Raw genomic sequence first — 27,106 nt, 5'->3', positions numbered from 1 at the left:
GCAGCACAACAAGTCGATGGCTGTTCAGTGAACTAGTGTGCGATTCACTGTAAAACAAAACAACAAAGTTCGGAGGGAACACAGAAGGCTTTTCTCATTTTGCATCTTCATCTAATCTGAACAGTCAGATATACAAACATTTTCACAGCCTCTTCCAGTTTCCCAGAAGCGTGATTTACTTTCACCATTCTCCGTATTTCAACCGCAACTTTTCGGCCCAGACAAAGATGACGGTGACATCGCTGTTCATTCTCCATTACCGGTAGTTCTTTGATGCTTTTATGGTGAGTCCGTACCTTAGAGATGGACATTTCGGGTTCAATATTGTAATAGTGAGATCACTATAATTCTCTGTTTTAACTCTTCAAAGCTCGCTGACCTGTTGGTAGAGAGTCATGACCAACTGTACTGTAAAACCAAACACTGTTGAGTTCTCTTAAGATACCAAGTGTATGTAACACTAAATTTGGCAGAGATATGGTTAAAGTAATGCTCTAGAAGTGAGATCTAATTTCCTTTTAATGGAGTTGTGCTGCTAAGAAAGATATAAAAGAGCTGTGGAACTGCCCTCCTTTGTTGCATTCAGCCTAAACCCCGTTCATAAATGGAGCTCGTTGTCCACTTGTGCGACAGTTCGCTCATTGATGTGAAGTTAATAGAGTATGACAACGATGGAGGTTGGTCTAGACAGATAATACTTCTTTATGGGATTGTGTTATTGATGTTTTTTGTTGACTGGAAACATTAAGTACCCCCATTAACCGTATTTCCATTTTTATGCTGCTCCACAATATTTCAAAGGAAGGCATTTAATTGGGTTATTTCAGGCACTCATTTGCGAGTGTGGCGTTGTTGAATGCTAGCTCTGGCTACCCTCTCTGACAGAAAGATAACGGATGGATGATGACACACACATTGACTTTGAGTTTATGTTCGCCCATTTCATCATACTGTAAATGGACTTTAATCCAATTTCACCACTGGGCCACAAGCTTTCTTTGATGATAGATGGATGACTCAGCAGGCAAAGAATGCCACTTTAGCTGAGAGTTATTTAACAAATTAAGTGATATCATACACACAAGATACATTATAACGTGTTTGTCAAAATAATCCAAATGAATATGATCATAATAAATTTGGCATAAATCATATCTTTTAATACGTTATTAACACTTTAAAATACTTTTTGTTTTTTACTTCTTCTTAAAGGTCCAGAGAGTAAGATTTAGTGACACCTAGAGGTGAGTTTGCAGATCGCAACCAACTAAATATTGCGCACTCACCCCTTTAATTCCAAGTGTGTGGTTGAACCTATGGTGGCTGCCACATAAATATGTGTCTGTTATAGGTTACAGTGAAAACGCAGAGCCACAGTGTGGTGGAATTTGTAAAGTTTTCACAAATGAAAACACTTGTAGTTCCAAGTACACTAATGAAAACACAATTATAAATACTATGTCATTATTCTTGCTAATACAGTAGATCCCCCTTAATACTACTCTGTGGTCTGTTAAGGTTCATATATAGGAAAAATGTACCTGTTCCTGTACCTGTACCGGTAGCAAGAGTGCATTTGCACCATGGCATACTTAGTCTAAAGAAAGTTTTATTGTTTTATTCTGTGGTCAAAAGAAGCTGTTTAATAAGCATAAAACGCATTCACTTCTTATAAATGAACAAATTAACTCTGCTTTTGATACATTTGTTTAATAGAGGTTTTTACGTTTATCACATCTGGAATAAAACCAAACCAAGTTAGCGCCAGATTCCTCATAAGAAAAGAGACTGTTCATGACAGGTTGAGTCATTACTGCTTTGTGAAACAATCCCACCTTGTAACTGATCTTAAAACCTCAGACTGCAGCATTCTGCAAAGGTCAAGCTGAGTTGTGTCCTGAGATGGATGGGTGAGAGGTGTAAGGGTAAAAGGATCAGGTGGTGAGGTAAGCAGGGTGTGACAGGTTGTAGATCGCTGCATGGGGTGATGTTAGTGGGCGGTCCGGAGGCAGTGATGTCATGTATAATGGCAGGCAAGAAAAAGAGCGTCAACAGTGGAGGGGGGGTTGCATATGAGAAGGGAAAGGGAGGGGATCTGCAGTTTATCTGCAATGCATCAGTAGCTCCCCCTCTCTTCCTCCCCCTCACTTTCTCTCAGTGTGTGTAGATGAAGGCAGATGCAGCGTCTTTTCACGTAGGTGATCCTCTGTGGACGAACACAAAAATAAAACTGGTCCACGTTCTCCTCACACTCTGATGAAAAGGACTAGTTATGTCATCTCAGACACACATCTATTACACCAAACACACACACACATAAAGAAGCTATAAGTATGTATGGAGCCTTGCGACCGTCAGCAGTGATGAAACTGCTGATGATTGGTCCTTAAAACAAGACCTAGAATAAAAATGCACAACTCTACGAATCACTTGCTCTTCCAAAAATGTTTGAACCCGAAAAGTTAGATTTTTCCGTAGGTAACTTTTAATAAAACATCCACTTCTACAACATCACCTTCTAATCAGGTTACATAACAAAATGAACGACTAAACAAAGTGGGGAGGACAGCATAAATCTGTCACCCGGCTGAGTTAATGCCAAACCATTTTCGAAGCACACACACTTTGTATTCAGCTTGTTTCCTCAAGCCCCACTGATGAAAGGAAATGCTTGTTTTGTGTTGCTTAACCAGTGATTTATATTGTTGCTTGCGCTTTATGCAGTATTTTGTGCTACAGAAAAGGGATTTAGAATCTACCTGATTCATGCTTTGTATTATGATGATATTTGCTTTGACCTCCAACAAGACCGCCCGCAGTCACCCTGAGAGCTATTTGTGGTGTGTTCCGGATATTGCACTGTTTATGATCATGCAGTAGAGAGCAGTGTGATTAGCATTACTCTGACCTTTAGCTCAGAGTATGATACATACATACACAATACTGTGTGTACCTCTGCCCATTGCCATTTTTGGCATAGAAGTTATTGGGTCAGGCACTGCTAAGATGGCGGTGGCCACAGCCACCACAATGAGCTTCAAACTCACTCCACAGGAATCCTATGAGTGACATCCTCGAGGGTTCATCCATCTTTACATACAGTCAAGTCTCAAAATTTTGTGCTTTTATGCTATTTTGTGTACTAATAACTAATAACGGTCTCACACTTAACTGTTGCCATCTTGGCTGCAAAGGGCAAGGGGAAAGCCCAAACGACCAATTTTTAAACTGACAACCACTGCACTATACAAATGTTAAGTTATACATTCTAGTACAATACTGTTGTATGTAAGTATGTTTACTGGGTTAATTTAATGGGTCTGTAATGGTTCTGTACCACAACATGTGGCTGCTCGTGTTAGCTCAGTGGACCAGCGGTCAAATGTTGTCATTTCTGTTAAGTGCGTAGCTTGTCATGTCAGATTTTGTACAACTACATGAAAGTGTTCTAACATCATAATGAAGTCTTCAGTGGCTAGAAGGGCAGCAGGTGTTGTACAAACCACATATTCCTGATCTTAACATCACAGACCTGAGTCAGACAGCAGAAATTCACACAGTAGCAAGTAATCCGAGATGTTTGGAACAACCCACCTCAGTAATGTTGCACAGTACCATGAGATAAAACAAAAGAATAACAAGCAACCGTGTACGTACTAATGCTCTAACATATGGAACGTTAACGGTACGTTTGTGAAGCGCCCCCTCCTGCCTGCGGCAGTACTCCTGGCTATGTGAGCCCTTGTTGTCCCTGAACCACATGTGTCAGCATGTATCGCAGGCTTTGTAAGTTGTCAATACGTCTCTGCACCAAAGTCATCGAGACAGATTTGTTTACACATGTTGTAGTTTGCGAATAGGACCTGAGTATCCCCCACAGACCTGCTGTGTGTGGGAGGGGGGAATGCAATTCTTCAGGGTCAAGACAGACACATTGTACAGAGCAGATCAGTGTCCTTCTGTCTTTTTTTCCGCCTCTCTTCCTCCGTCATGCTGACGGGGCCGTGCCTCCCGATGAGTCTTTAAGCGTTTTAAGCTGAAGTCAGCAGCTTTGTGCGAGGAAGTGAACGATCAGCTGAAGCCCAGCAGATTAAACTGAATTATCCCACTGAGGGTGACCACTCTTTATTATTTCATCAGTGTCTGGTTTTACCTCTCTGTTTCCTTCACAAAATACCAGCCGGTATTCATCGTGTAAGGGGATTATTTTTTTGAACTCATCCACCTGACAGTTTTTAGGATTTTTTTTTTAACAAAGAAACATTCCTGGGAGAGAACAATCCAGCTGCCCAGGTGGGTCGGCCCTGCAGGACGCCAAGTACCTGAGTCATGCTTATGATTTGGAAGCGTCTAAATGCCAAACCCACTTGATGAGGCAATTGTTCACTCATCTTCTGTGTGTAAAACTGTCAGCTCAGTTTAGTTCACGCTACCTTACTCTCTTTTAATCTCTTAAATTATTCTATCTGACCATTCATCCAGACTTCCTTTCTCAAAACACTCACAAAACACATGTTATTTTGTTAGAAAAATGATAATTAACTTCTGCATTCTGTCTCGAGTACGCCCGGATCATCTACGGCGGTCTGACACCGTGTTTTTAATCTGCAGAGTCACTCATCTCCCTCCTCCTCTGCAACCCTCCTCCCTCCTCTGCTGCCTCCACCTACACAGAAGCAGATTCACTGTCTCTCTTTTTATGTCTCTCTCCTCCTCTATAATTTTTATTTATTTTTTTTTTTTGGACATTTTAATGTTATGCCCTCCGTGGATCGCCTATTTGGTACGTGTGCTTGAGGAAATTACTTGAATGCGTATTTTCTGTTGCACCAGGCAAAGGCAGAAACTAGACGAAGTGGAAACATTTTAATGGCTTTCAAATCTGCCCGACCGTCTTTGTTAGTTAATTAGTTTCAGTAATTAGCTATTCATCTAACACTTTCGGTCAAGAACTTATACAAGACAGACCCGAGACCATATATAAAAACATCACACCCACCTGACTACATTAATTTAAAATGCCATATTATTAGAAATATGAGGTAATGAAGCTTTAACGTCTCAGAGAAATTAATGTCTTCAACTTTAACAGTTCATTCCAGTAATAAAATTCATAGCTGTGGAGGCCAATATTCCCCAGACTTTCAAAGGCAGTCTGTCCTGTGATCCGCTGTTGTGGTTATTGGGTCTGAACTCAATGCCCTTTAGATGCCAGCAATGGCCATATACCATTGTTTCATTTAAGTAGCTGCACATGAATTTGATAGCTGTCTAAGCACTCATCTATTAAATGGCAGGGGAGACTGTTTCCAGACAGCAGCATGAGGATACAGGATATCTTTATAATTCACTGTAGGCAGTCTGGTGCATTGTGTATTGTCCTTACAGACTTTCCGTAAACTCAGAAGTTAGAGGACTCAAGGAGTCGTCCTTGGCTCAGGTCTGTCCTCACGGCAAAGAGCCATGTCTGGATAAGATTTTCCCTGAACACTGTTGAACTGAACATGTCAGATACAAAGCCTGTGGAAAGGCAGTCTGGGGTGGTGGGCATCATTTTTAACCTGTTTTTAAAACAGGGCATGTATATATTCTGTACGTATATATCATGCGGGTTACCAGTGGGTAGCATCTACAGATGTTCCTATTTAAACTATTTTGAACTGGAGAAGCTACTTGGATGAGTGGCAGATACTATGACCTAAATGACCTTGAGGGGTTCTGTGAGTTTCCTTTCCCAGTTTACAGGTGTTTCATCAACCCAGATATTTCAAAAATGTCTCAGTTACACTTATGCAGCCACAGATCTAAATGCTCACATAACTAGGGGAACACTTTGTCCTTGAAAGTAAGGAAAAATAAGTAGGTCTAAGACTGCAGGCATTATGCAGAAATACCCGCAGTCTGAATAAGCGCACATCGAAACAATCAGCAGCTCCTACCTAAGACCTCCTGGGCCGGTGGTGAGTCATGCAACATAGACCTAAAGTGATAAATAGTTATCGAGGTTAAGCATGAAATATTTTTTTAAGCGTCCTACAAACTTTAACTGATGTTTAGACAAAAATCGTTCTTGGACTCGCATGACTTTTCAACTCTCAGGTCTAAATGATCAGTCAATCCTTTTGATATGACTTCCAAGAACTTTGAAATGAAAGGAGATATAGCTGCTGGGCTGAATAAAGATCATAGATGGTATCCTCAGATTTTACAGGCTGAAACAGCTGCGTATCATCAGAAGATGTTCAATTTCTTAGCTCGGTGAGAAAACAAAAAAGGAACGAGGATGAGACCTTGTGGGTCTATTATAGTTTGATTAACAGTAACAAAGGAAGATTCAGCAGCAAAACGATTAATGACTTGAGACTGTGATGGAAAAACTGACGGTGGCAATGAAATATTGGCCAACACGTTAGTCCCAAATCCAGATTAGGGTTGGGTTTAAAAAAAATCTATTTTCCAATTAAAATCATTCATTTAAAAGATTCAATATTGATTCCTTAGTCATGCAAAACCAGTTTCACATGACCCGAATATCCAAAACATAACCAAAGTTGACGTGTGGCATTATTTTGGATTTAAAAAGTGTGTTGACAGAGAAGATTTGGACAAATGCGAAGCCATATGCGAGATGTGCCAACTAGAGGCACACTGTGGCAGCATTAGTTTCGTTAAAACCTCTCCCATAGCAAAGCAGAACAGATTTGAAAATGAAATATCTCTAACTGAATCATTATTGAAGTGAATCAAATTGAATCTGGAAATCAGTGGCTATACCCAGCCCTCTTCCAGATTGTGTTCAAAAGTAGCCAGAGCAGAAGAGAAATCTGATTCAGTTATACATTTGTTCAAGCAACCTCCAGGGATTGCTCACATTATTAGATTATATCAAGATAAGTGCATAAGTGCCACCTGTCTGTCTCAGTTACACTCACCTCTTCAATTTTTGGATTAATTAAGATTCAGACAGAGTCAGACACTGCCAAAATCTAGACGACCGGAGCCACTGCAGTAAGCCCCCCAAACTCTTGAGGAATCCTGTGGGTGACGTCATTGAAGTGGGTTCCTATTCCTCTCTCATAGCATATTTGTTTTTTTCATATTAAGCAGCTTCTTTTTCTTTTTTTCTGGCTTAGATGAGCTGTCTGCACGCTCATAGATGCAGTTTTTGTCTTTTGCAACTAGGACAGCTCCATTTAAAGAAAAACGCATATCTCTAAACTATTTGTTGGACAGGGTAATAGCTGGTTATGAAATGATGCAGTGTTGTAGACATTTATATGTCTTTCTACAAAAACTCCAGTGCAACAGCTGTGTATTGCTTCACCTACGCTATTTCTGTGTGACTGCAGCAGCATCTCTAATAGCGCCAATGACTGGATCAAAAAAAGAACAATCTGTACGACTCGAAGTGGCCCTCGGTGTGAAGCGTGTTACCTGTGCATGTGTGCTTACAAAAGAGTGTGAGGGAAAATACTCCAGAGTATGTGAGAGCTGGTGCGTGTGGGAAAGAGAGGACAAGGATAGTGGAGTCATGCTGCAGAGGCAGAGCTGCAGAATCATGATACGGCTGAAGGAGGGAGGGGGAGACGAGAGGGTGGGGAGAGCGAGGGAAAGAGAGGGGGAGAGGCACTGAGGTTTAGAAAGGTGGGTTTCAGTGTGTGTGTGCTTCGGGGATGCTAACTGTCCATCCGAAATTCATTGCGTAACCGTATCTGTTGCTGCAGCAAAGCAGAACGCTGTTGCAGTGAAGGGGATCACGCTGCACTCAACAAGTCAAAGTCATACGACTGTCTCTGATATATGCCACCTGTGTTGTTAATGTCTTGTTGAATCCAGGCTGCTAAATGTAATTGATTAGGGATGAGGAAAGATCAAGGTCATCATTGAAAACAATGAGTGGAGGGTGTCCTGTGGTGTCTGGTAACAGAATGTTGTTAGTGGGGGCCTTAGGGGCCTATGGGTTGAGGAGGAGGGGCCTCAGTACATCCCACAGATACTTGATCAGTTTGGGATCTAGTGAATTTGGAGGCCAGGTCAACACCTTGTGCTGTTTTTCATGTTTTTTGAGTTGTTCCTAAACTATTTTTGTGTGTGTGTCTGTGTCAAGCTGCATCCTGCTGAGTGTCATTGCTATGAGGTGGGGGTGCCTGGTCTGGTCTAGGTGGGTGCTACATGTCTAAGTAACATCCACAGGAATTGGTCTTAATGTTGTGGCTGATCAGTGTATGTGCACACTGAAACGTAGCTATAATCTTCTTTTACAGTTTATTAGTAGTCTCTGAGTGTGAGTCAATGTTTGCGAGAACTTTCAAATTCTCTTTGGCACGAACCGTGGGGACAGTTTCAACAGCATTTTTTTTTGGACTTTGGGATTAAAGTAAACACGAGTCAGAGAAGGGCTGGAGGTGAACGGGGATGCATTTATTTACAGACTTTAATAGGCTCTGGAACGATGTGGGACGCCTGCAGCCAGTCTTTTTCTAAGCACCACTTATTATTCCGAGACAGCCTGCCATCCCTCATGTCAACGTAATCGCCAGCAGAAAGAAACTTGTGTGCCATCTCGTGTGAGTGTGTGGACGAAGTATTCCTCCTATGCTGTGAGTCGATGGATGTGCACCAAGGCGAAGACACTGCCACCAGTCTTTTAATGTGGGGTCAGACGTGTAGTTTTGATGATTCATGCTTTGAGGTTAAGACCTCGGAGAGCAATAGAAAAATGAAAACCATTAAACCATAGACAAGCATGTGTGTCTACATGCATCTATGAATGTACATTTATCATTTATCGCCGTCAGTTTGGAGTGTTTTGTGTGTTTTGTTTTTTTTTTATCTGCTCATTTGTCTAATACCTAATGTTTGAAGGCCAAAACTTAGGTTCCCTGGAGGTTCATGATTAAAATAAAGGATAGGTTAGAACAAAAGTGTGTGTTTGCGTTTCATGTTGAGTGTTTTTAACGCCAGTGACTGACGTTTCTTTCCATGGCGACCGATCTAAAAGCCAGAGATGAAGGTTAAAGTTGAAAAACTCCTCTCTGCCTCTCTTCCTTTGTCTCCGTGTGTCTCTATATCCATCTGATTTTCCCTTTTCTCTTCCCTTTTCATTTATATTTGTTTGTAGTTATTCTCATTATGCCTCTCTCCCTTTGTCCTAACTCTCTGTGCTCTCATTGGTCAGTCTTTGCAGTTATTCTTTTTCCAGCTTTGCGTCAAATATACACCTCTGCTTCAAAGGACTGTTCAGAGAATTCAGTCTATTTTTATCACATGCGGTTTCTTTCACTTATTCCTTGTAGCTTGAGCATCTTTCTGACATCGGCACTCGCGACGCACTTTCGGCTGCTAATGCAGAGCCCACTATAGCTTCTCAGTATGCGTGCCGCCTGTCCAAGAAAAACTACCGTGAGATGCAGAGTGGAAATGCATTCAAGGAAAGGAGGGACGGAAGAAGGAGGAGGGAGAGGAGGGAGAAGAGGGAGGGTGCATCTTAATGGAGATGACTCATGGTTGTGGGAGCCTTGCGTCAGCTTTATGCCTCACCTTTTGCTCATACCTGAAACTCTCAGAAGTTTGTGCTTTTTTTTTCAAATGAACAAATCCTGTTTCCTCCCCAAGCCTTTCTGTATCCTTTGCACGACTATATGTGTGATTTTAATTCACTGTTTATACAAACTGCAGTTTTAATCATTTATACAGCTCTGCTTTTGCCATTGTTTCCTTTTAGGGAAGTCTAAATATGATTAGAAATACTTAAAAATATATATTTTTTAAAGGCCAAGCTTCTTACTCCACCATCTCTAAAACACTGCTGATTTTGATGCAGAAAAATAGACGCGGGAGCTTATTTGCACGAGAACTGCTACAATTTTTTTTTTCTCGATCAGTTAATCTATTGTTTTGTTTGTCCAGAAGTTATCTTACACCTGCTTAGAGCTTAAGGTTCACTGAAACGTACACCGATCAGGCATAACATTATGACCACCTTCCTAGTATTGTGTAGGTCTCCCTTGTGCTTGCAAAACAGTTGTGCCTCATCAGTTTACACAGCCCTCCCCCCCCAAAGGAATTCTTGTGGGAAACACTGGGAAGCCCTCCGTTGGGATCTGAATGGGATCTGATTAGGCTCCAGCAAAGATCTGCTGAGCCAGTCAAATAGTTTGGGCGGGGCTTTATGTGGTCATGGACAGATGTACGTAGTCATCTGTGGAGTTAAATTTATTTACAACAAAATGTCTTTTGGTTGTAGGATTTTCCAGTTGCGTGCTGAGGTATTATTTTCCCTGTATCGGCTGAAACTCGCCCCACCATGAAATCCAAATGGCGTGTTACCAGACTCATATTCTGGTGGTAGGCCATTAAATTTTTACAAAGCATGCATCTTAGTGGGTCTCTGTCTCACACTTCTGACAGTCAGCCTCTGATTTTTCAGTCACTTTCAGCATGCCTGGCAGCAGGAGCAGCCGTAATGGGGTATGAACGTAAACACTGTGAGTAGTTAATATATTCTACGAAAATCTACATATTTACATAATCAACATCATTGTTTGCATTGATTCGCTGTGGCAGGCCTGATTCTGATAATTTGCTAATCTCACCTCAGAGGCAAAATATCATCGCTTGTTTTTGCAAAATGAAGCTTTTAGATCCTTTTAATGAAGGCGCAGAATGGTTTATTTGAAGTCAAATCTTTGCCAGATCAGGAGGCAGAAAGTGTAGTAAGACTATTCTGGGTCCATTCATGCTCTGCTGTAAGACATCCGGGCTGAACGCAGTCTGAGTAGTATCACGGTCGAGTAAGCCGTCTCTTTGGTTTGGGTCACGATACTCAGAGTCACGCAACCCAGACGGGTGAACAGCAATGACTTGGCTTTACTCTGCATATTTCATGAGGCTCACAGAGGCTGCAGGAAACTGCTGTGCACCAGCAAAATGGGAAGGAGTGTTTGTAGAGATGGTAGAAAGTACTTCTGATCCAATATTTATCACCAAAATCCATCTATATTGTTAACAAATCATTGGATTCACTTCTGGTGCTTTGATTTATTTACCTTCCACAACACAATTGTTGACTTTTTTTTTCTGGTTAATGATATCTCCACTAATTCAATTAAAACAATCGGGGAAAAAGCATTTTAAGAACTACTCGCTCTGACATAAACAGCGGTTGGACATTTTCAAAAGTCGAAAACAAGATGAGAGACAAAAGATGTGGATGCCCCGAACAGAGGCGCATCACACTTTTTTCTGACAGACGTCCCTCCTCCCGGGCAGGCTGACTCACTCTGCTGCCTCTGAAGTGCCAAAATGCTTTTTCTTTCCTTCATCAGCATATTTTATTTCCCCTGAAGAGGAAAAGGAGAATGAACGGGTGAGGCGTCTGTGTGTGTGTGTTGTGGGATGTTTTGAATTTTGCATATAGCAAGCTTTCCCCCTGTGCATCACGAGCGGGAAGTTTCTTCTCCACGGAGTATCAAAACTCTTTCTTCTCCTGTGAAGCTTTGGTATTTTTGTCCCACCCGAATCTTGTTGTTTTCTTGGATTTAATTCTTCAAAAACAAACGGAAGCTTGAACAGGAATGTTTTTGAGGTCACATAGCATATAATATACATATACACACACACACATATATATATATATATATATATATATACACACACACACACTGCCTGGTCAAAAAAAAAGTGGTCATCTGGTTTTAACTAAGCAAATATGAGACATCATTTTCCCACATGGTTTGGCCACCACAGAGTCCAGACCTTAACCCCAATGAGAATCTTTGAGATGTGCTGGAGAAGGCTTTGTGCAGTGGTCAGACTCTCCCATCATCAATACAAGATCTTGGTGAAAAATTAATGCAACACTGGATGGAAATAAATCTGGTGACATTGCAGAAGCTCATCGAAACAATGCCACAGCGAATGCGTGCTGTAATCAAAGCGATATATATACACCTAAACATCTCCAGGGAACTAATTGGAATCACTATATTATATGTGTGTGTTTGTGTTGTGTTGGTATGTGCCAGGGCATGTGTATGGACAATGTTTTTGCTTGTACAGCGACAATGCAGACATTTAATTCTAACCTGAGCCTCGGTTCAGCCCGGGAGAGCTCATCAATATTTAATGAAGCAGATTCAGTGGTGAAGTGCTGCAAAACCTTGCATTGTAAAGACAGCATCGACTAGAGCTCACACAGTCTTTTTGTTTTAGCTTGTGCTGTATTTAAATTTAAGTCATTTTCTTTAGAAAATCATAACTCATGTAACTTTCATCCAAGTGAAAATCTAAATAATCAACAAGATGCAACAATTGAAACTGCGTGATCATTTTGTCTCACTGCAGTAACAAATCTATAAACAGTATCAGGTTGTGTGTTTGGCATTGCTGTCTTAGGATATCTCCACTGACTATGAAACGATTTGTACGTTTTTCGTGTCCCAAACATCAATTAGAATATAACTTTCTTGACATACACAAAGTTGTTCTACCCAGTTTTTTTTTTTTTTCACCCCAGCTCGATCGAGAAGATTGAATTTATTCAGTGCAACAAGATGGACCCACGTTTTTAACGGTGCTGCCAACATTGATCCTGGCTTTGTTCGTCTTTTCAAACACTTGTTTGGGAATTCGGGCCTTGACAGTAATTCATTGTATTAATGTCCACAACCAAAAAGTTGTGTCAGCCACAGACCTTTCTCATCATCTGATGCTTGCCCCACAAAGAATATATTTAGTCCAGCCAGCCAGAAATTATCGACTCAAGTGTTATTGGCTAGCTACTAGGTGCTTATATCTTCCTATTGAATGGATTAAGAAAGGTTTAGTTTCACGTTATTTTAATTATTAGCGGTGTATTAATGTATATTTAAATGCATACCATACATACCATTTTGGATTTCATTATAAGACATGGTTCAACAGATACAGGGGGAAAAAAATACCTCTGCGTGCAATTGGATCGTTCTTTAACCAATCTGAGTCATTTTATTGTAAACAAATTAAACTCCATGGCTCTCAGGTGACATGTATGACTACGTCTCTGTTGATCACTACATAAAGCCCACCCAAACCATTCAATTAGCCCAACAGATCTTTGCTAGGTTATATTCAGTTCCCAGTGTAGCCACTCAAGACCAACTTTCCCACATAAACTTTTTGTAGGCCTCAGGTTCAGGCTGGCTTCCAGGCTATTTTTAGAGTGTATAACCTTTTCTGTACAGTTTGCTGTGCTTTATAAACGGCTAGGAGAATATTCCAGCGTGCTGATGCTCAACACTAAGCATACTTGCAACTAAAAACTGCATTCATAACAATACACATTATGATATACCTGTAGCCTGTAAACCTGCCATTTTTACAACGAGTCAACTTTGTTTAATTATTAAAACCATAACTGAGTTAATCTACTGAATGAAAAAAGGACGGGGAAATGTGAAATCAGATTCCAGAAAAGTCAAGCCTGTCAATCAGGGAATAGTCAAGCACAACGGGAAATGAAAATGTCTGAAATAAAGTCCCGTCATGACCAATACTACTAAAAACTATTAGAATTCCAAAACTAGCATATAAGTTTAAGATAAGTCTCCATCCATTTTTCTGTCAAGCTTTTTTCCCTTTTAACTGTCTTACTCTCTGTCTCCCCATTTATCTTCTGCATTGACATTGTATTAATCTGTTCTCTCACTTGTATTCCCAGCGTGTCTCTCTCAGTCTGGTTTCATTTGAAAGCAAACACAGCTCTCCTGATGGCGAAAGCAGCAGCAGCAGCAGCGCTGTTATCAATTACTCCCCGTCTCCTGCACCAAAACCTCCCTGCAGACACAGCACATTTTCCTGGCCTAGAGAGCGGGGAACGAACGAGGGAGGAAGAAAGAAAAGAGGAGAAACAGGGGGGGAGAAAACAGAGAGAGAGAGAGAGAGAGAGAGAGAGAGAGAAGTGTGTGCACACATAGTGAGGTGGTAAAAAAGTCCTTACAGTATTAAATATTATATTACCTTTCATAAGGTGGGCTTGGCGATAAGGGAGCTACTTGTACGTTATAGCTTTATATATTACACTGTGTCAGCGGGACTTCCTGCTGTGTGTGCTTGGGGATGTCCTCTTTTGATACTCACGCATGCACGCTATAAACGGAGATTTCGGACGATGATCATTACTTCAGCAAAATGTGAGCATGCGAAGACTTAATGTACGCTGTTTAAAGCCTGGCCACTGGTAATTTATTGAACACGGAAATACAGCTTACATGTACACTAAGCTACTGCAACAAGTGATAATAAAACGCAATGACTCTGCAGCAAATGAACTGAGTGCAACTAGATTGTTATTGAAAGAGGAGTGAGTTCGAAATTAAATTAAATCCTGCTTAGAGGACATAAAATACCTAAATATTTCTCAAGTAAAACGTACTACATGCAAAAGTGCAGCTTATTGACTGAACGATCCCACAAGGGGAAGGAAATTATTCCCTTTACCCAGATTCCCAGATTTGCTTTACCGTTCCCAAACTGAACACCAGCTTACTGGTGTTTTCCCTATCATACATAGTAACATGCACTGATCAGCTCATAACATTGGGGGGGCATATATTAGGCAGCAAGTGAACTTTTTGTCCTCAAAGTTGATGCAGGAAAAATGGGTCAAGTGGAAGAATTGGAGAAATTTGACGTGGGACACATTTTGACAGCTGCAAGACTGGGTCAGAATATTCTTGTGGGGGGTCTGCAGGGAGAAAAAGACAGACACTGTCGCCAAAGGCTCATCGATGCACCTCCGATAGAGTGGTGTCAGAACACAGTGCATCCCAGTTAGTTTTGCATGGGGCTGCCCAGTTGTAGACCAGTCAGGGTGAGCATGCCGACCCAACCTGTCCACCGCCAAAAGCTCCTACAGTGGGCACGTGAGCATCAGTAGAACTATCACGTTGTGTTTTCCATCACAGGGATGGCCTGGTGTGAGTCCGCAGCTTACCTGGGGAGCAGATGGCTCCAGGATGCAAGGAGCTCCCCGTTGCCATGTGGGTGTGACTGGTGTGTAACAATGTTCAGTTCGTGGTACGTATGAAAGTAACATCCACACAAACGCCGGGAGCCAGGTTTCCCGGAAGAACATTGAATCTTACTGAGATCATCGACATTAGTCACTTCACGGGTTGGTGGTTTTGATGCTGTGGCTGATCTTTGTATATTATAACCTACATTTACTTGTTTTAGCAAACCATTTTATACTTGAGGTAAGTATAAAATGAGCAGTGACACAGCGTCGCGACAGGCAAACCAAGCAATTGTTAGGGGGCCTATAAAAAAAAATAAAAAATAAGAAAGGTTGCCCCCAAATGGCTACTTTTTGGCGTATTTTACAATGACAACCAGAAACCCCTCGAAATCAGGAAGGCCCTTTAGTGCATCAAAAAATAATTCACAACTCTACAACCAATATTGCTAGTTTGGACTCGGAGGAGAGCACATCGTACGTCTTTGCCTGGGGACCCATCCAGAACTGAGAAATTTCAAAGAAAGTTAGAAAACTGTGTATATACGTTATCTTAGGCTCTTGGGCAGAGCGGCACGCTAATTACATCGGTCGTTGTCATACACTAACCCACAGTAAAGATTCTTTAAGTGAGAGTAGAAAAACCTAAGGCACTCCAAGCACTGAGAATTATATTAAAGAAAAACTGTCTGCTAAATGCATTTAAAGTTTTTAACGTAGTCCTGTTCCGACCTGAATGGCTCCTGGCTCTCCCACAGTCTATATTATCTATACTGAATGTGAATTACTGCACGTATCATTTATTTATCTCCTTGCATCCAGTTTTAGAGGCTAATAAAACAGTATATTCTGCAATGAACCCTGTAAGTTTTGGTGGCAAGTAAAGTGGAACTGGAAAGTCACTCAGCAAAAAATGTTCACGTTTTGATGGACATTTTGTCCACAGTTAAGCCACATACGTCTTCCCGCCGCTTATAGAGACATTAGATACACATGTAACACACTCCCCCTGCACCTCCCTTCGGCCCTCTGTCTTTTTCTGCCTCCATCAGTGAGCTCAGCCAACGCCCAGTTGCTGCAGTGCAGCTCACTCCCACTATTTCCACAAACTCTGGCCCCTCCCACTTCATCTCTCTCTCTCTTTCTCTCTCTCCCTCTCTCTCCATCTTTACCTCTGTCTCTCTGCAGTGAGGCATCAGGAGAGGCAAAGGAACAGAGAGGGGAGTTTTTCTGCCACTCGCCAGCTCAGAACTGCACTGCCCCATAAACATAAAAGAAAAAAAAAAAACAATACAGAAGAACCTTCATGTTCAAGATGTTGGTCTAGTCTGTTGCATACTGCTTTCTGTGCCTTTTTATTTAAAAGAGACACTACAGCAAGCAAATAAGTCCATTACTCTTTTCTTCATTTGCAACTTAATGAACCTAAACAGACTCGTCCAGATCATCAGCTCACCTTGATGTGTGTTTAATTTGTCCAAAGTCGAGGCTTTAATAACTTAAATGAGCCCAGAAGAAGTGCTCATGTGATGAAACGGCATTCTGTAGGTCTGTGCTGGGCCTTCAGGAGTAATTGAGAAGTGAGCCGACTCGTGGCTTAGATTGCATCTTCTGAGAAAGATGAGGCCATCAGCAAGAGTGACGATGTTACTTGGATTAATGGTAGAGGGGGGACATAGATTCCTTCAAAGGACAGAGGGCCTTAATCTCAGTCTCACAGAGGAGATACCCCTGACAGCAGTGCTTCTTGCTCCTAGATGTGACTCAGAAGAGAGCAGAGTCTATGTAAGTGAAACAGCATAGTACTACTCTAACCCTTCTTATATTAATTTTGTACTCTGGGTGTATGTGGGTGTTAGTGTACTTTCTTGTGAAGGGATGCGCTCTTTTTAGTTCTTCAGACTGACTCAGGAGTCCTGCTTGAATGAGGTGAAATGTTTCTTGTAGTTCTCCCTTGTGCCTCCAAAACAGTTGTGACTCATCAGAGAATGAACATGGTCCTTCTGAGGGTGTCCCGTGGTGTCTGGCAACAGCGTGTTGTTAGTGGGGGCCTTTGGGTCCTATGGGTTGAGGGGAGGGGCCTTTGTGGATCATCCCACAGATACTTGATCAGTTTGGGATGTAGGGAATTTGGAGGCTAGGTCAACACCTTGTGCTGTTTTTCCTCATTTTTGAGTTGTTACTAAACCATTTTTGTATGCATGACTGTGTTAGGCTGCATCCTGCTGGGGATGGCTGCTGCCATCAAGTAGTGTCACTGCTACGGGGTGGGAGTGCCTCATCTGGTCTAGGTGGGTGGTACATGTATAAGTAACATCCACATGAATGCCTTCTGAGGGAATGTGTGTTTATCCTAGCATATACAGTAAAAGTACAGTGAATATTCATAGCTAGTTAGGGACCTCATTTTTTTGTGGCTTAGTACGTATGGCAATCAGGTCATGTCATGTGACTTCCCATTAAAGCACGACTTTGCCCTTGCCATATCCATCACGTCCCATGATATCACACTCCGTCAAAGCCATGTCCTCTCCCACCACATAATGCCGTGTCGCATCATGCTGCAGCATGACATAGAACGAAGATCACAGCTGCAATAAAGAATGCCACCCGCTCTGTCACACCACCGGCAGCCACAGTAAGAGGACCGGACCTCTACATCTCGCACTTCCCAATTTATGGAACAAGCTATTTGCCATTGCAGTTTGCAGAACCACTGCAAAGCAAACACATTTACTGTAATGTAACACACACACAAAAAAAAATGCAATCGATGAGTATTGATTGGAGCAGCACAAGTCTTGTCCTCAAGTGCTCTTGAGTTGCTCAATTGGGCCCTGCCAGGTAATCCAAGCCTCAGAGGTCGGCTAAATTCCCGGCAGCTTGAGCGGGGTGTGGTTGCAGCACTGGAGACAAAGTAGTGTGGCAGTGGATTCCGCTTTAAAGAGTTAATCAACACCTTTCAGTGTGTCTTTTTTTTTTTTCTTCTCCACAAGCTAACAAAAGAAACCTAGGTGCTGTAAAGGAGAAACTCAATAAAGCTGATAAATACACGAGCTGCACAATCATCAGCTGCTCACTGAAAAGGCTTTGACGATGAAAAAGGAGACTGTATTATAACCAGTGCAGAATTGCCATGTGTGCAGGTCTCAGCATTTCAGATGGAAAGAGAGAAAGTTTGCGTTATTCTTCTCCTGGACAGGAAGCCGGTCTGCAGTATAGCGGTGTCTTGGCTTCAACAAAGGGTGACGCTGAGATAATTTTTGGGTGTCTGCCAGATGCCTTTCAACCCCCTAGCACTTCGATTCTCACAGAGTGGGTCTAAGTCATGCCCAGCTCTGATGATCAATGGGTCCTAATGGAGGAGCGGTCATGTACAGCGTGAAATTTAAAAAGAACACCCTGGTCCTGTTCTGTTTTCTGAGGCCACTTACTTTAAGTGAAATGAACCAACCAAATTGCAATGATAAATGATGAGAAGGCCTAAAAAGGGACATTTTTGGAGAGCGTGTGCTTTCTTGCTGAGAGTCAGAAAAACTGCCATCCAGCTCCACAACTATTAACGTATAACATGTTATGTGTCATTTGTTTAATCCTTACACCAAGCAGGAGGAAGATTTTGTATCAGCCAGAAGAAATAGTTCTGCATATATCCTTCGTAGAATCAAAATGTGTTGTTATCTGTGCACTCCGGCAACAGCTGGGCCAGATGTGTTACGTTTTAGATTGTCTGTCCTTCCCATTCTCGTGAACGCAAAATCTCAGGAAGGCCTTGGGGGAATTTCTTTCAAATTGGCACAGCGGTAGTCAAAGGTCACTATGAGCTCACACGTTTTTGTCCATGAGTCAAGAATTCATATGCAAATGATAACTACATTTTAGACAACCCCAAAATTAAGTGATGACGTTTTATATCCAAAATGTCCAAGTTCTGTCACACAGGAGTATTCTGTCGTCTAGAAGCCGCTGAGGCTAACAACGGTTTAGCAAGTTAACGTAGCAACCCTAGCCAATAATGACAGGATGAGGCAGTTGGAATATCTTTTTGCTATGCTAATTTCTCCCAGCTGTAGCTTCATGTTCAATGGCCTGTGAGAGTGATATTGCCTTCTCTCTCATCTGACACTCGTCAAGAAACAGTATATTTCCAAAAGTGGCATCATTGCAACTGTATAAAGCAGATGTTTCACAAAGACTGCTCGGGGTTGAACACCCCTGTAGCTCACCTGGTTGGTCACCCATCAACAAAGCCTGTAGCCCTAAGTGCCACGACAGGGGTCCAATTCTAGCCTGCACCCTGTGCCCTTTGCTTCGTGTCGTCCCCCTCTTTCCCCACTACTTCCTGTCCCAGCCCCCAGCTGAATATTCAGTAGAATAGGGCACGTAATTAACAACAACAAAAAAAGTCTTCTGGCTCCTATATGGTCCTATATGGTCCTGTCCTTTATGATTAACCATGAACAAAATACAAAACACACTATCCCATTGTCCCATGGTGCAGTAGCTGAACTGCTGAGCTAACTAAAATCCTTTTTTTTTTTTTTTTTTTTTTTTTTTTTGATGCACTGCATTGGTGCCCTTATAAAATATAGTAACATGCTATTTATATCTTGCTGAGCTTCACTTATTAGAGTCAGCAATGCAGTTCTATAAGTGGTTATATTAAGGTCTATTGCCGTACTTATTGGCTGCTAAACAAGTTACAGAAATATCACATTACGTCTGCACTGCTTCATTGGGATTTTAAGTGAGTGACATACCATAAGATTTTCACATTATACAGACTATTATCTTATTTTGGTAATCTTTGGTTATATTTGGCATTTTTTTGGCTGCTCTTTCACAGTGCCTTCCTATAAATTCCTTTTTTTTTTACTCCAGTGCACTGCAGTTCCTCTGCTGAAACTTTGCTGACACCTAGAGTTTAAACGGTGTAAGTGAGTCACAGCATCTAATTGCCAGCAGTAACAGTGGTAGTTGATGGCTTTAACAGTAATGCAACCAGCAATTCAACAATAAAGCAGACAGATGTTCACTTGTAAAATATGAACACAGGACAAGTTAGAATTTGAAGCACTGGATGTCTCTATAACGTCATGGGTTTACTAAGTCTGCATTGGAGTTAAAAGTGTAGTTGAACTCTTTGCATCATGCAGCAAATTTCTCCCACATAATTCCCAAATAATAAATCCCACCTCTAAATTGTTATGAGATCGTATAATTAAACCACTCTAGTGAGAGCACCTAATGAATTTCATCTGATGAAACGCGTAATTGATGGTGTCTATTCCGGGAACAAGATGTACGCAATAATTACATCAAGGTGAAGCGAAAGACACGTCCTTTGTTACGGCACATGCTGCCTCTCCTTATTCCGGAGATGGCCGTAGACTTTGCATTGGACGCAGCAGCAGCACTGGCTGAGTCCCAGAATGTTTTTTTCTTTTTTGCTGAGGGAAGTGCAAGTCATCGTCAAGGGCAAAAAGACCAGAGGATACACAGTATGCTGTGGAGTTAGGCCAGATGGCATGTGACACAACTGGAAAGGCACTGCGTAAACAGTAGGGCATTTCAGGGGCATTAAACAAACACAGCCACAACATTTATTACAGTAATATACAGTATGTGCTGCAACAATAGAAATAATGATAAAGTCCAGAGTAAAAGAAGAATATCGACGGCAATAAATACGTTTCATTATCAAAAACAACATGTTTAGACACATTCAACATTTTTTAATTTAGGTAAATCCACCAAAAAATCCATAAGCCATGAACTCTATCGATTATGCATGCATACATTCCTTATTTCTAACATTATTGCATGAATTCACGCTTAAACAAAAGCAGTGGATTGTATTGCAAGATGCATTTTTCAGGGAAAACATTGTCAGATTAACTTAAGTATTGGCCCGAGCACTACTTCTGAACCCAACAACCTCATGGAAGATATTTTAAAGCATTTGGTAGCAGTAACTAGCAGTTACCACCTGATGGTGCAACAACACAGTGAACGTGAGATGGCTGAGCATGTTGGCGTATCTTGGGGATTTTAAAATAGCATTGGTGTGCTTGTAAATCTCAACACTGTAAACTCATGAATCACCATCCACAACAAACCACTCAGGGATGTAGAGCGTGTCATTCTAGCAATCAATATGCAACTTTCATGCTGCACAATATAGTAACTGATAAATGTCACTGCTGCGACTAAAAAAATATCCATACATCACTTTAGAAGCAGGACTAGGTTAGTTTGGGGTTCTTGTTCATTCTTTGCAGATAATGTGTTAAATTGTTGAATCCTGGCCATTCAGCATCTTCTGGAGTCCTCTACACAGCAAGCTAAATGTTCCCTGAAGCACTGAGGAGTAAATTGGATGCGTGCCCTTATTTTGCCCATGAAATATGAAACATGCTGTCCAAAGATATTAGAATGGCTTACGCAGCAGACAGCTTTAAAAGCTAAAAATATCCTTTTGACAGCTCTTCCTGTTCATGTGTTTGTTTCATGTGCGCCGGCATTTTGCATGAAGCTTCCACTAAAATAATTGTAAGGTCGGCTGAAAAGACTGAAAGATCATTCCTAAATTTCAGCTGATGTCCCAGGTCTTCATCAGACCGGTTTAAGTAGTTTACTGTGACCTGGGTGTCTTTGTCATTTCGCTGCACAGCAGCTTTAAACATGCATACCCACAGATGACAGCCTCACCAGGTAACCCAAACTATTTGCAGCTTCATAGTTGTCTATATTTAGCACACCGCAGTCTGGCCGTAGACCTAATGGACCCAACAGCTAATGTTATCGTTTTCATCAGTGATAGATCCCAGTGTCTTCTGCTCCTCATTTCAGTTGTTTATAATGTCTGGGAAGTCTTTATTGAGAGCAGATTGCTAGTGATATAGCAAATACAACACAAGCTCTACATAGTAAAACAATCTAGCCCAGACTCATTAAAAGTAGAGCATATTATTTATTTAATTATTTAGATTCAATAGATTTTAATAATTATTTATTATTACTTTACTTTACCACCTCATTATGTGCAAGGATCCGCCTTTACTGGAGACAGCAGCGGAGCCATTGTGTGACCCGAGGTACTGTCATTATAATAATACCTCAGTAAATACTGACGGATTATGGTAAGCCTTGCAAAATTTTAATTTGCATCAACGTTAGCCTGTCAAAAACTAAAACTCGTGCATGCACTTGTCTTGCGATTTGGTTATAAGAAAATAACAGAAGCAAAATCTCTTCCTAAGCTAGCCCTAGGCTACAAACTTGTAGCCTAAAGTTAGCCAGATAAACGTTAACGCTAGTTGACTAGTAATTAGCTTGATATGCTAGCTGGCTAGCTAGCGGAATACTGGCAAACCAGTTAGCTAGTTAGCTAGCACCAGACCAACGAACAGCACTAAAGGGGATTTACCTCAAAAGTTAGCAGCAGTGGCAGCATTACCCACCAAGCTAGCTAATTAGACGCGCATGCTAACATCTATCTATCTTTTTTGTTGTTGTTGAGTTGTTACATATGTTGTCTTAGTTTAGTCTGCTATATAAGAATAATTTAATCGCAGTACATATAAGACATTGACTGTGTGGTTAATTGGCACAGCTTTAAAATGAAACACATCATGAAATGTTGGTAACAGTTAATTTTTTTAGGTTTAACACCAGTACGTGTTACAGCTAGAGATTTTGCTTCTGTTAACGCACCCAAAACAACAATGTGTGATCATTACAATACCTCGGTGAGTTTACTGGCAGATTATGGTAAACATTGAAAATGATAAATTAGCATATTGTTTGGCTATTATTTGATTGATGCCACAGTAACCATGGTTACTGTGGCATCAATTAAATCTATCATTGCAGTGACAGTGACTATGGTTACTGTGGCATCAATCAAATAGATAGATAGATAGATAGATGCTTTATTTATTCCGTGGGATTAAAATAACAGAAAATAATAAATACAGCCACCAAAATACAAGAGGAACTGTTGATAGTAGCTAAACATTAGCTTAATTTTAGCCAGCTAAGTCAAAACATTAACATTAGGTAGCTAACAATTAGCCTGCACTGCTAGTTGGCTTACTAATAAACTACTGGCAAAGTGAAAGTTAGTTAACTACCACCATATTGAAGTGTGAGCTATCAACGAAGAGCAGTAAGGAGGAATATTTCTGAATTAGCAGCAATGCCAATACATTGTTAGCAGCGCAAGCTAGCTAATTACATACTCCTGCTAGCAATGCTAACTAGCTAACCCTAACATGAGTCGTTTTATATTTTGCCCTCGTTTTGTCAGGTATTTATGATTTGTCAGGTACAGTCATACAGTCAAACTGCATTAAAAAATATTTACAGCTAACTCCTAGTCTTGTTATGAAGCCGATGCTAAAACTTGGTTTTAATGCTGATGTTAACAGTAAAATACCATAAGCAAAAACATATCAACATAGTTCACACATGAAGGTGGCACATTCTCTTTAACAATAATACACTTCTTGACTCTCATATTTTCATTATAACAAGATGATGCTGAAAGGCCAGGGTACATGACCTCTCCCTGCAAGAGGTGAATTAATGAAGCGGCACAAAGATGACCCTACACTTGACTAATGGCCCCATTATGGTTTAGTCACTTTAGTGTCGAGATGAGTGGTCATCTAAAATATTTGTGCCTGCCAAAGACCATTTGATAAATCACCAAATGAACCGCTATGAGAGCATCAATCCTGTTCCCAGGAACCCTTTACCTATTTATTCTTTCGAATGCACATATCCTTCTGTGGGTACATTCATATCATGGAGGGTTATTTTTATGTGCAATTTGGAATAATTAGTTACATTGACAGCTACAGCAGGGAAAGCTGTGGGGTGTATTTTGTTTATGACATCTAGCGTAGTAGATCAGTAAACATCAGGTACGAGGAAACGCAAAGCTCTCACTCAAACACAAGCACAGTGAAAAAATTAACCCGCAAATTATATAGAGGTGCACAGACACAGTGTGGGCTTACATTAGCAAAGCAGAAATGTCAAGAATTTTCAGATGTATGCATTCACAGTCTTGTCACGTGGTCTCTTTGTTGAAAGCTATGCTACACTTAACATTGCTATAGCACTCTGCAGAGGGACGAAGTTGCAGAGGTGGAGGAGGGAATAAATCAGACAGAGAGAGAGAGAGTTTGATGTCACTAAATCCTCCCTCTGGTAATGAACAGTGGGCAACAAAAGCAAGTACATGACATGACTGGAATGAAAATGAATGAAGGTATGGTACATGGGCTATAAGATAAGATAGATAAATGTCAAGTAGACGACAAACTGATCACACAGTATTTTCATAATCATAGCATACTTCATCTGACAGTCCCATTTTGGAAGTTGCTCACACTGAAAGATTTCCTGATAAATGTCTAGTAAGTTGTTGAATACTATTTAATTTAGTTACTAGCTCTTTTGTGGTTTCACAGTAAAGAAATCCAAACAATTTTAGAGAATAATTGGAATTGGCAGTTACGGGTTTTTACAGTTTTCCATACATGAAAACATAGAGACGTTAAAGCTGTTGTCTACTCATCTGCTACTGAATTGTTGCTTCAGACATCCATGCATGTCCTCCCGATGTGATGGAAAAGGAAAAGTGGTGGAATGAAAGGGGAGGGAGAGGACATGCAGTTTTTATGAAGCATTCGTGTCGTTGATGTTTCTGCTTTTGACTCTTAAACATGAGAGAAGTGGGCTGGCGTGGATGTTAATATATATGCTTCCACTTTAACGTCGGCTAAATGTAGCCACCAAATGATATGAAAGGCTCTGTAAAAATAAATCTGATTCCGTGTATTAGAAATCCATTTTTATTCCACAAGCTTACATTTGTCTCACTTCTGTTCCTTCTCTACAACTGCTTCCAGGAGGGAGGTGCCATGGAAAAGCCGTGGTCAGAGAGAGGGGAGACGTGAGAAGAAATAATCGGGAAGCGTTCCGCAGCTTTGGCTCCCTCACCTTTTGTGCCTCACTTATGCAAGCTGCAACAACAGCTATTGTGAAAGAAAAGCATTCAACAGAAGAAACCTGGGGACGGATGCAGAGCAGCCGGGAGAGGAGGACATTTGACAGATAAGAGGGAGCTCTGCAGCAGGATCCCCACTGTGCTGAACACAGAACTGCGTGACTGGTCTGTGCAAGCAGAGGGAGAGGGAGGAGAGAAGGGAGCAAGGTAGGAAATAAAGAAGGGGGAGGGGAGGCAATTCAGTGCAGTACTGGCTGACTGGAAGAGTAGCAGCCGCGACACAGGCAGCAACATCAGCACCACTAGCTGTAGCATCTTTCTCTGTGGCTGCTGGAGGCTGTCTTGTGGCTGCTGGAGCATCAACATTGTCCACGTACAAATATAAGGACACAGACGTGCGCACCGCCCGCCTTCTGCACACATGTCGTGGCGGCCACCAGAGAGGAGGTAGTGAGTGACGGTGCTCGGGGGACAGAGGGGCACAGGAAGAGAAAACAGGGACGACTGGTAGGAGGGCTGGGACGACGGCGACTGGGGCAGCAGCAGCAGTAACAGCGGCACCATGGCGCAAGCCGCTAAGCAGCTCCGCAAGACCAAGGACCTCGCAGAGGCCGCCGCCCAGGAGCAGCGGGAGAAGGAGGAGGAAAAGATCAAAAAGAGAAATCGATCCAGGGACCGCAGGCGCAAGGTAAGCCTGGCTGTCTCAAGAGACAGGGGAGGTGACGGCTATTCTTACATCCATCTTTGCCCCCTCTACCTGCCTTTCTCTGTCTCTCTAACAGTCCCTCTCTCTCTCTCTCTCTCTCTCTCTCACTGCACCCATCGTGCTTGATCGGTTACGATGCAATTACACTTGTATAATAACACAGTTGGTCTCACGGCCTCAGCTGGTGCGTGTGCGGAGTGTGTGGAGGCTAATCAGTCGAGCACAGATGCTCTGGTACAGGTTGTGTCTGCTCCGTGAGCTTTGGGCGAAGGAAAAGGAGGCTCAGGATGAGTGTTAATGTCACTGGAGGTGTGACGAGTGTATGCTGTTGGTTAAATAACAGGAGATGTCTTTTTGTTTTTTTCATGACACGCGTTTTGGGGGATTTCTGCCTTACATGGGTGCAGCTTATTCATATTAATGAAATGCAAGTTCATTGTACTGCACGTACATGTATTCCTCTGCACGTAATCCCATCACCGTTAACATGCTTTGAATGCTCTACTCTCTCCTGAGAATCTGTCCTCTTAGATTTGGTGTCTCCCCCATATTACAGTTTTTTTTCATTGGGGAAGGTATAAAATGGAGGGGGAAAATGGAGGTACACGCTAATAATAGATGCAGCTTTTAATGCATCTGTGTATCTTCTTGTTGTACGTGTATGGTTCAAAGGAGCAATCTATTGCAGTGACTTGCTGGTGATATTTTTGGTTTAGAAAATGTGTTCTCAAAAACTAGACACGGAGGTCTGCAGGCGTGAGAGCTCTCGTTCACCTCTTCACTTCTCTCCTGCACTCTCCCTCTCTGTTTCTGCCATTAGGTGCAGATTTTATTGGGGTTGTGACGCCTCGTACTCATGCTTGGCAGCGCTGAAATGATTTATGTAAATAGACATTCTGTGGTTAAAGGTGTTCATTGAATATAATGATTTTTATCCCTGTTTTGAATTTACATTACTCCGTGCTCAGAGGCTTAGTGTTCAGCAGAATGCCAGCTCTCAATCGTTTGCATCGTCTGTTCCTCTTGCAACATCTCTGTAACGTTGGAGGCAACAGTGTGTGTGTACATGTCACATCATTTAAAGCAATAGGAGCTTAAAACAGTCGAATGTTACAAACTGACTTGAAGATTACGTCATGTGGATAGTAATTATGTGAAGATTACATAATTAGTTATTGGATTACATTTGACGTAACATGAAATGATCGGTTCAGGCCCTGGCAGGGCAGGTTATGATGGCAGGGCCATTTCTAGCTTCGTGGGGGCCCTAAGCAAGATGCTGTTTGGGGGCCTCTAGTTTGTCAAATTACGATTAAGAGATTCATAACCCTTAGATGGTCCACTAAGATGCCACAATCTATTACACTTCATGAGCAAAACAGGC

General features: G+C 41.6%; 1 protein-coding gene across 1 annotated transcript in view; it reads left to right on the top strand.

Moving 5' to 3' along the window:
• Window positions 1-25,578: 25,578 nt before the first annotated feature.
• ank1b (ankyrin 1, erythrocytic b) overlaps window positions 25,579-27,106 on the top strand; it is a gene marked incomplete at its 5' end in the record, with an annotated part of 70,270 nt that continues 68,742 nt past the window's right edge. The window contains one exon of the mRNA XM_084571637.1: window positions 25,579-25,704. Within this exon, the coding sequence (XP_084427763.1) occupies window positions 25,579-25,704 (126 nt within the window). The remainder of the gene's footprint in view (window positions 25,705-27,106) is intronic.

This window comes from Chelon labrosus, assembly GCF_963514085.1.
Source record: "Chelon labrosus genome assembly, chromosome: 22".
NCBI classification, from domain to species: Eukaryota; Metazoa; Chordata; class Actinopteri; order Mugiliformes; family Mugilidae; genus Chelon; species Chelon labrosus.
The sequence above is the reverse complement of the archived record's forward strand: the minus strand, read 5'-3'. Positions and strand labels throughout refer to the sequence as shown.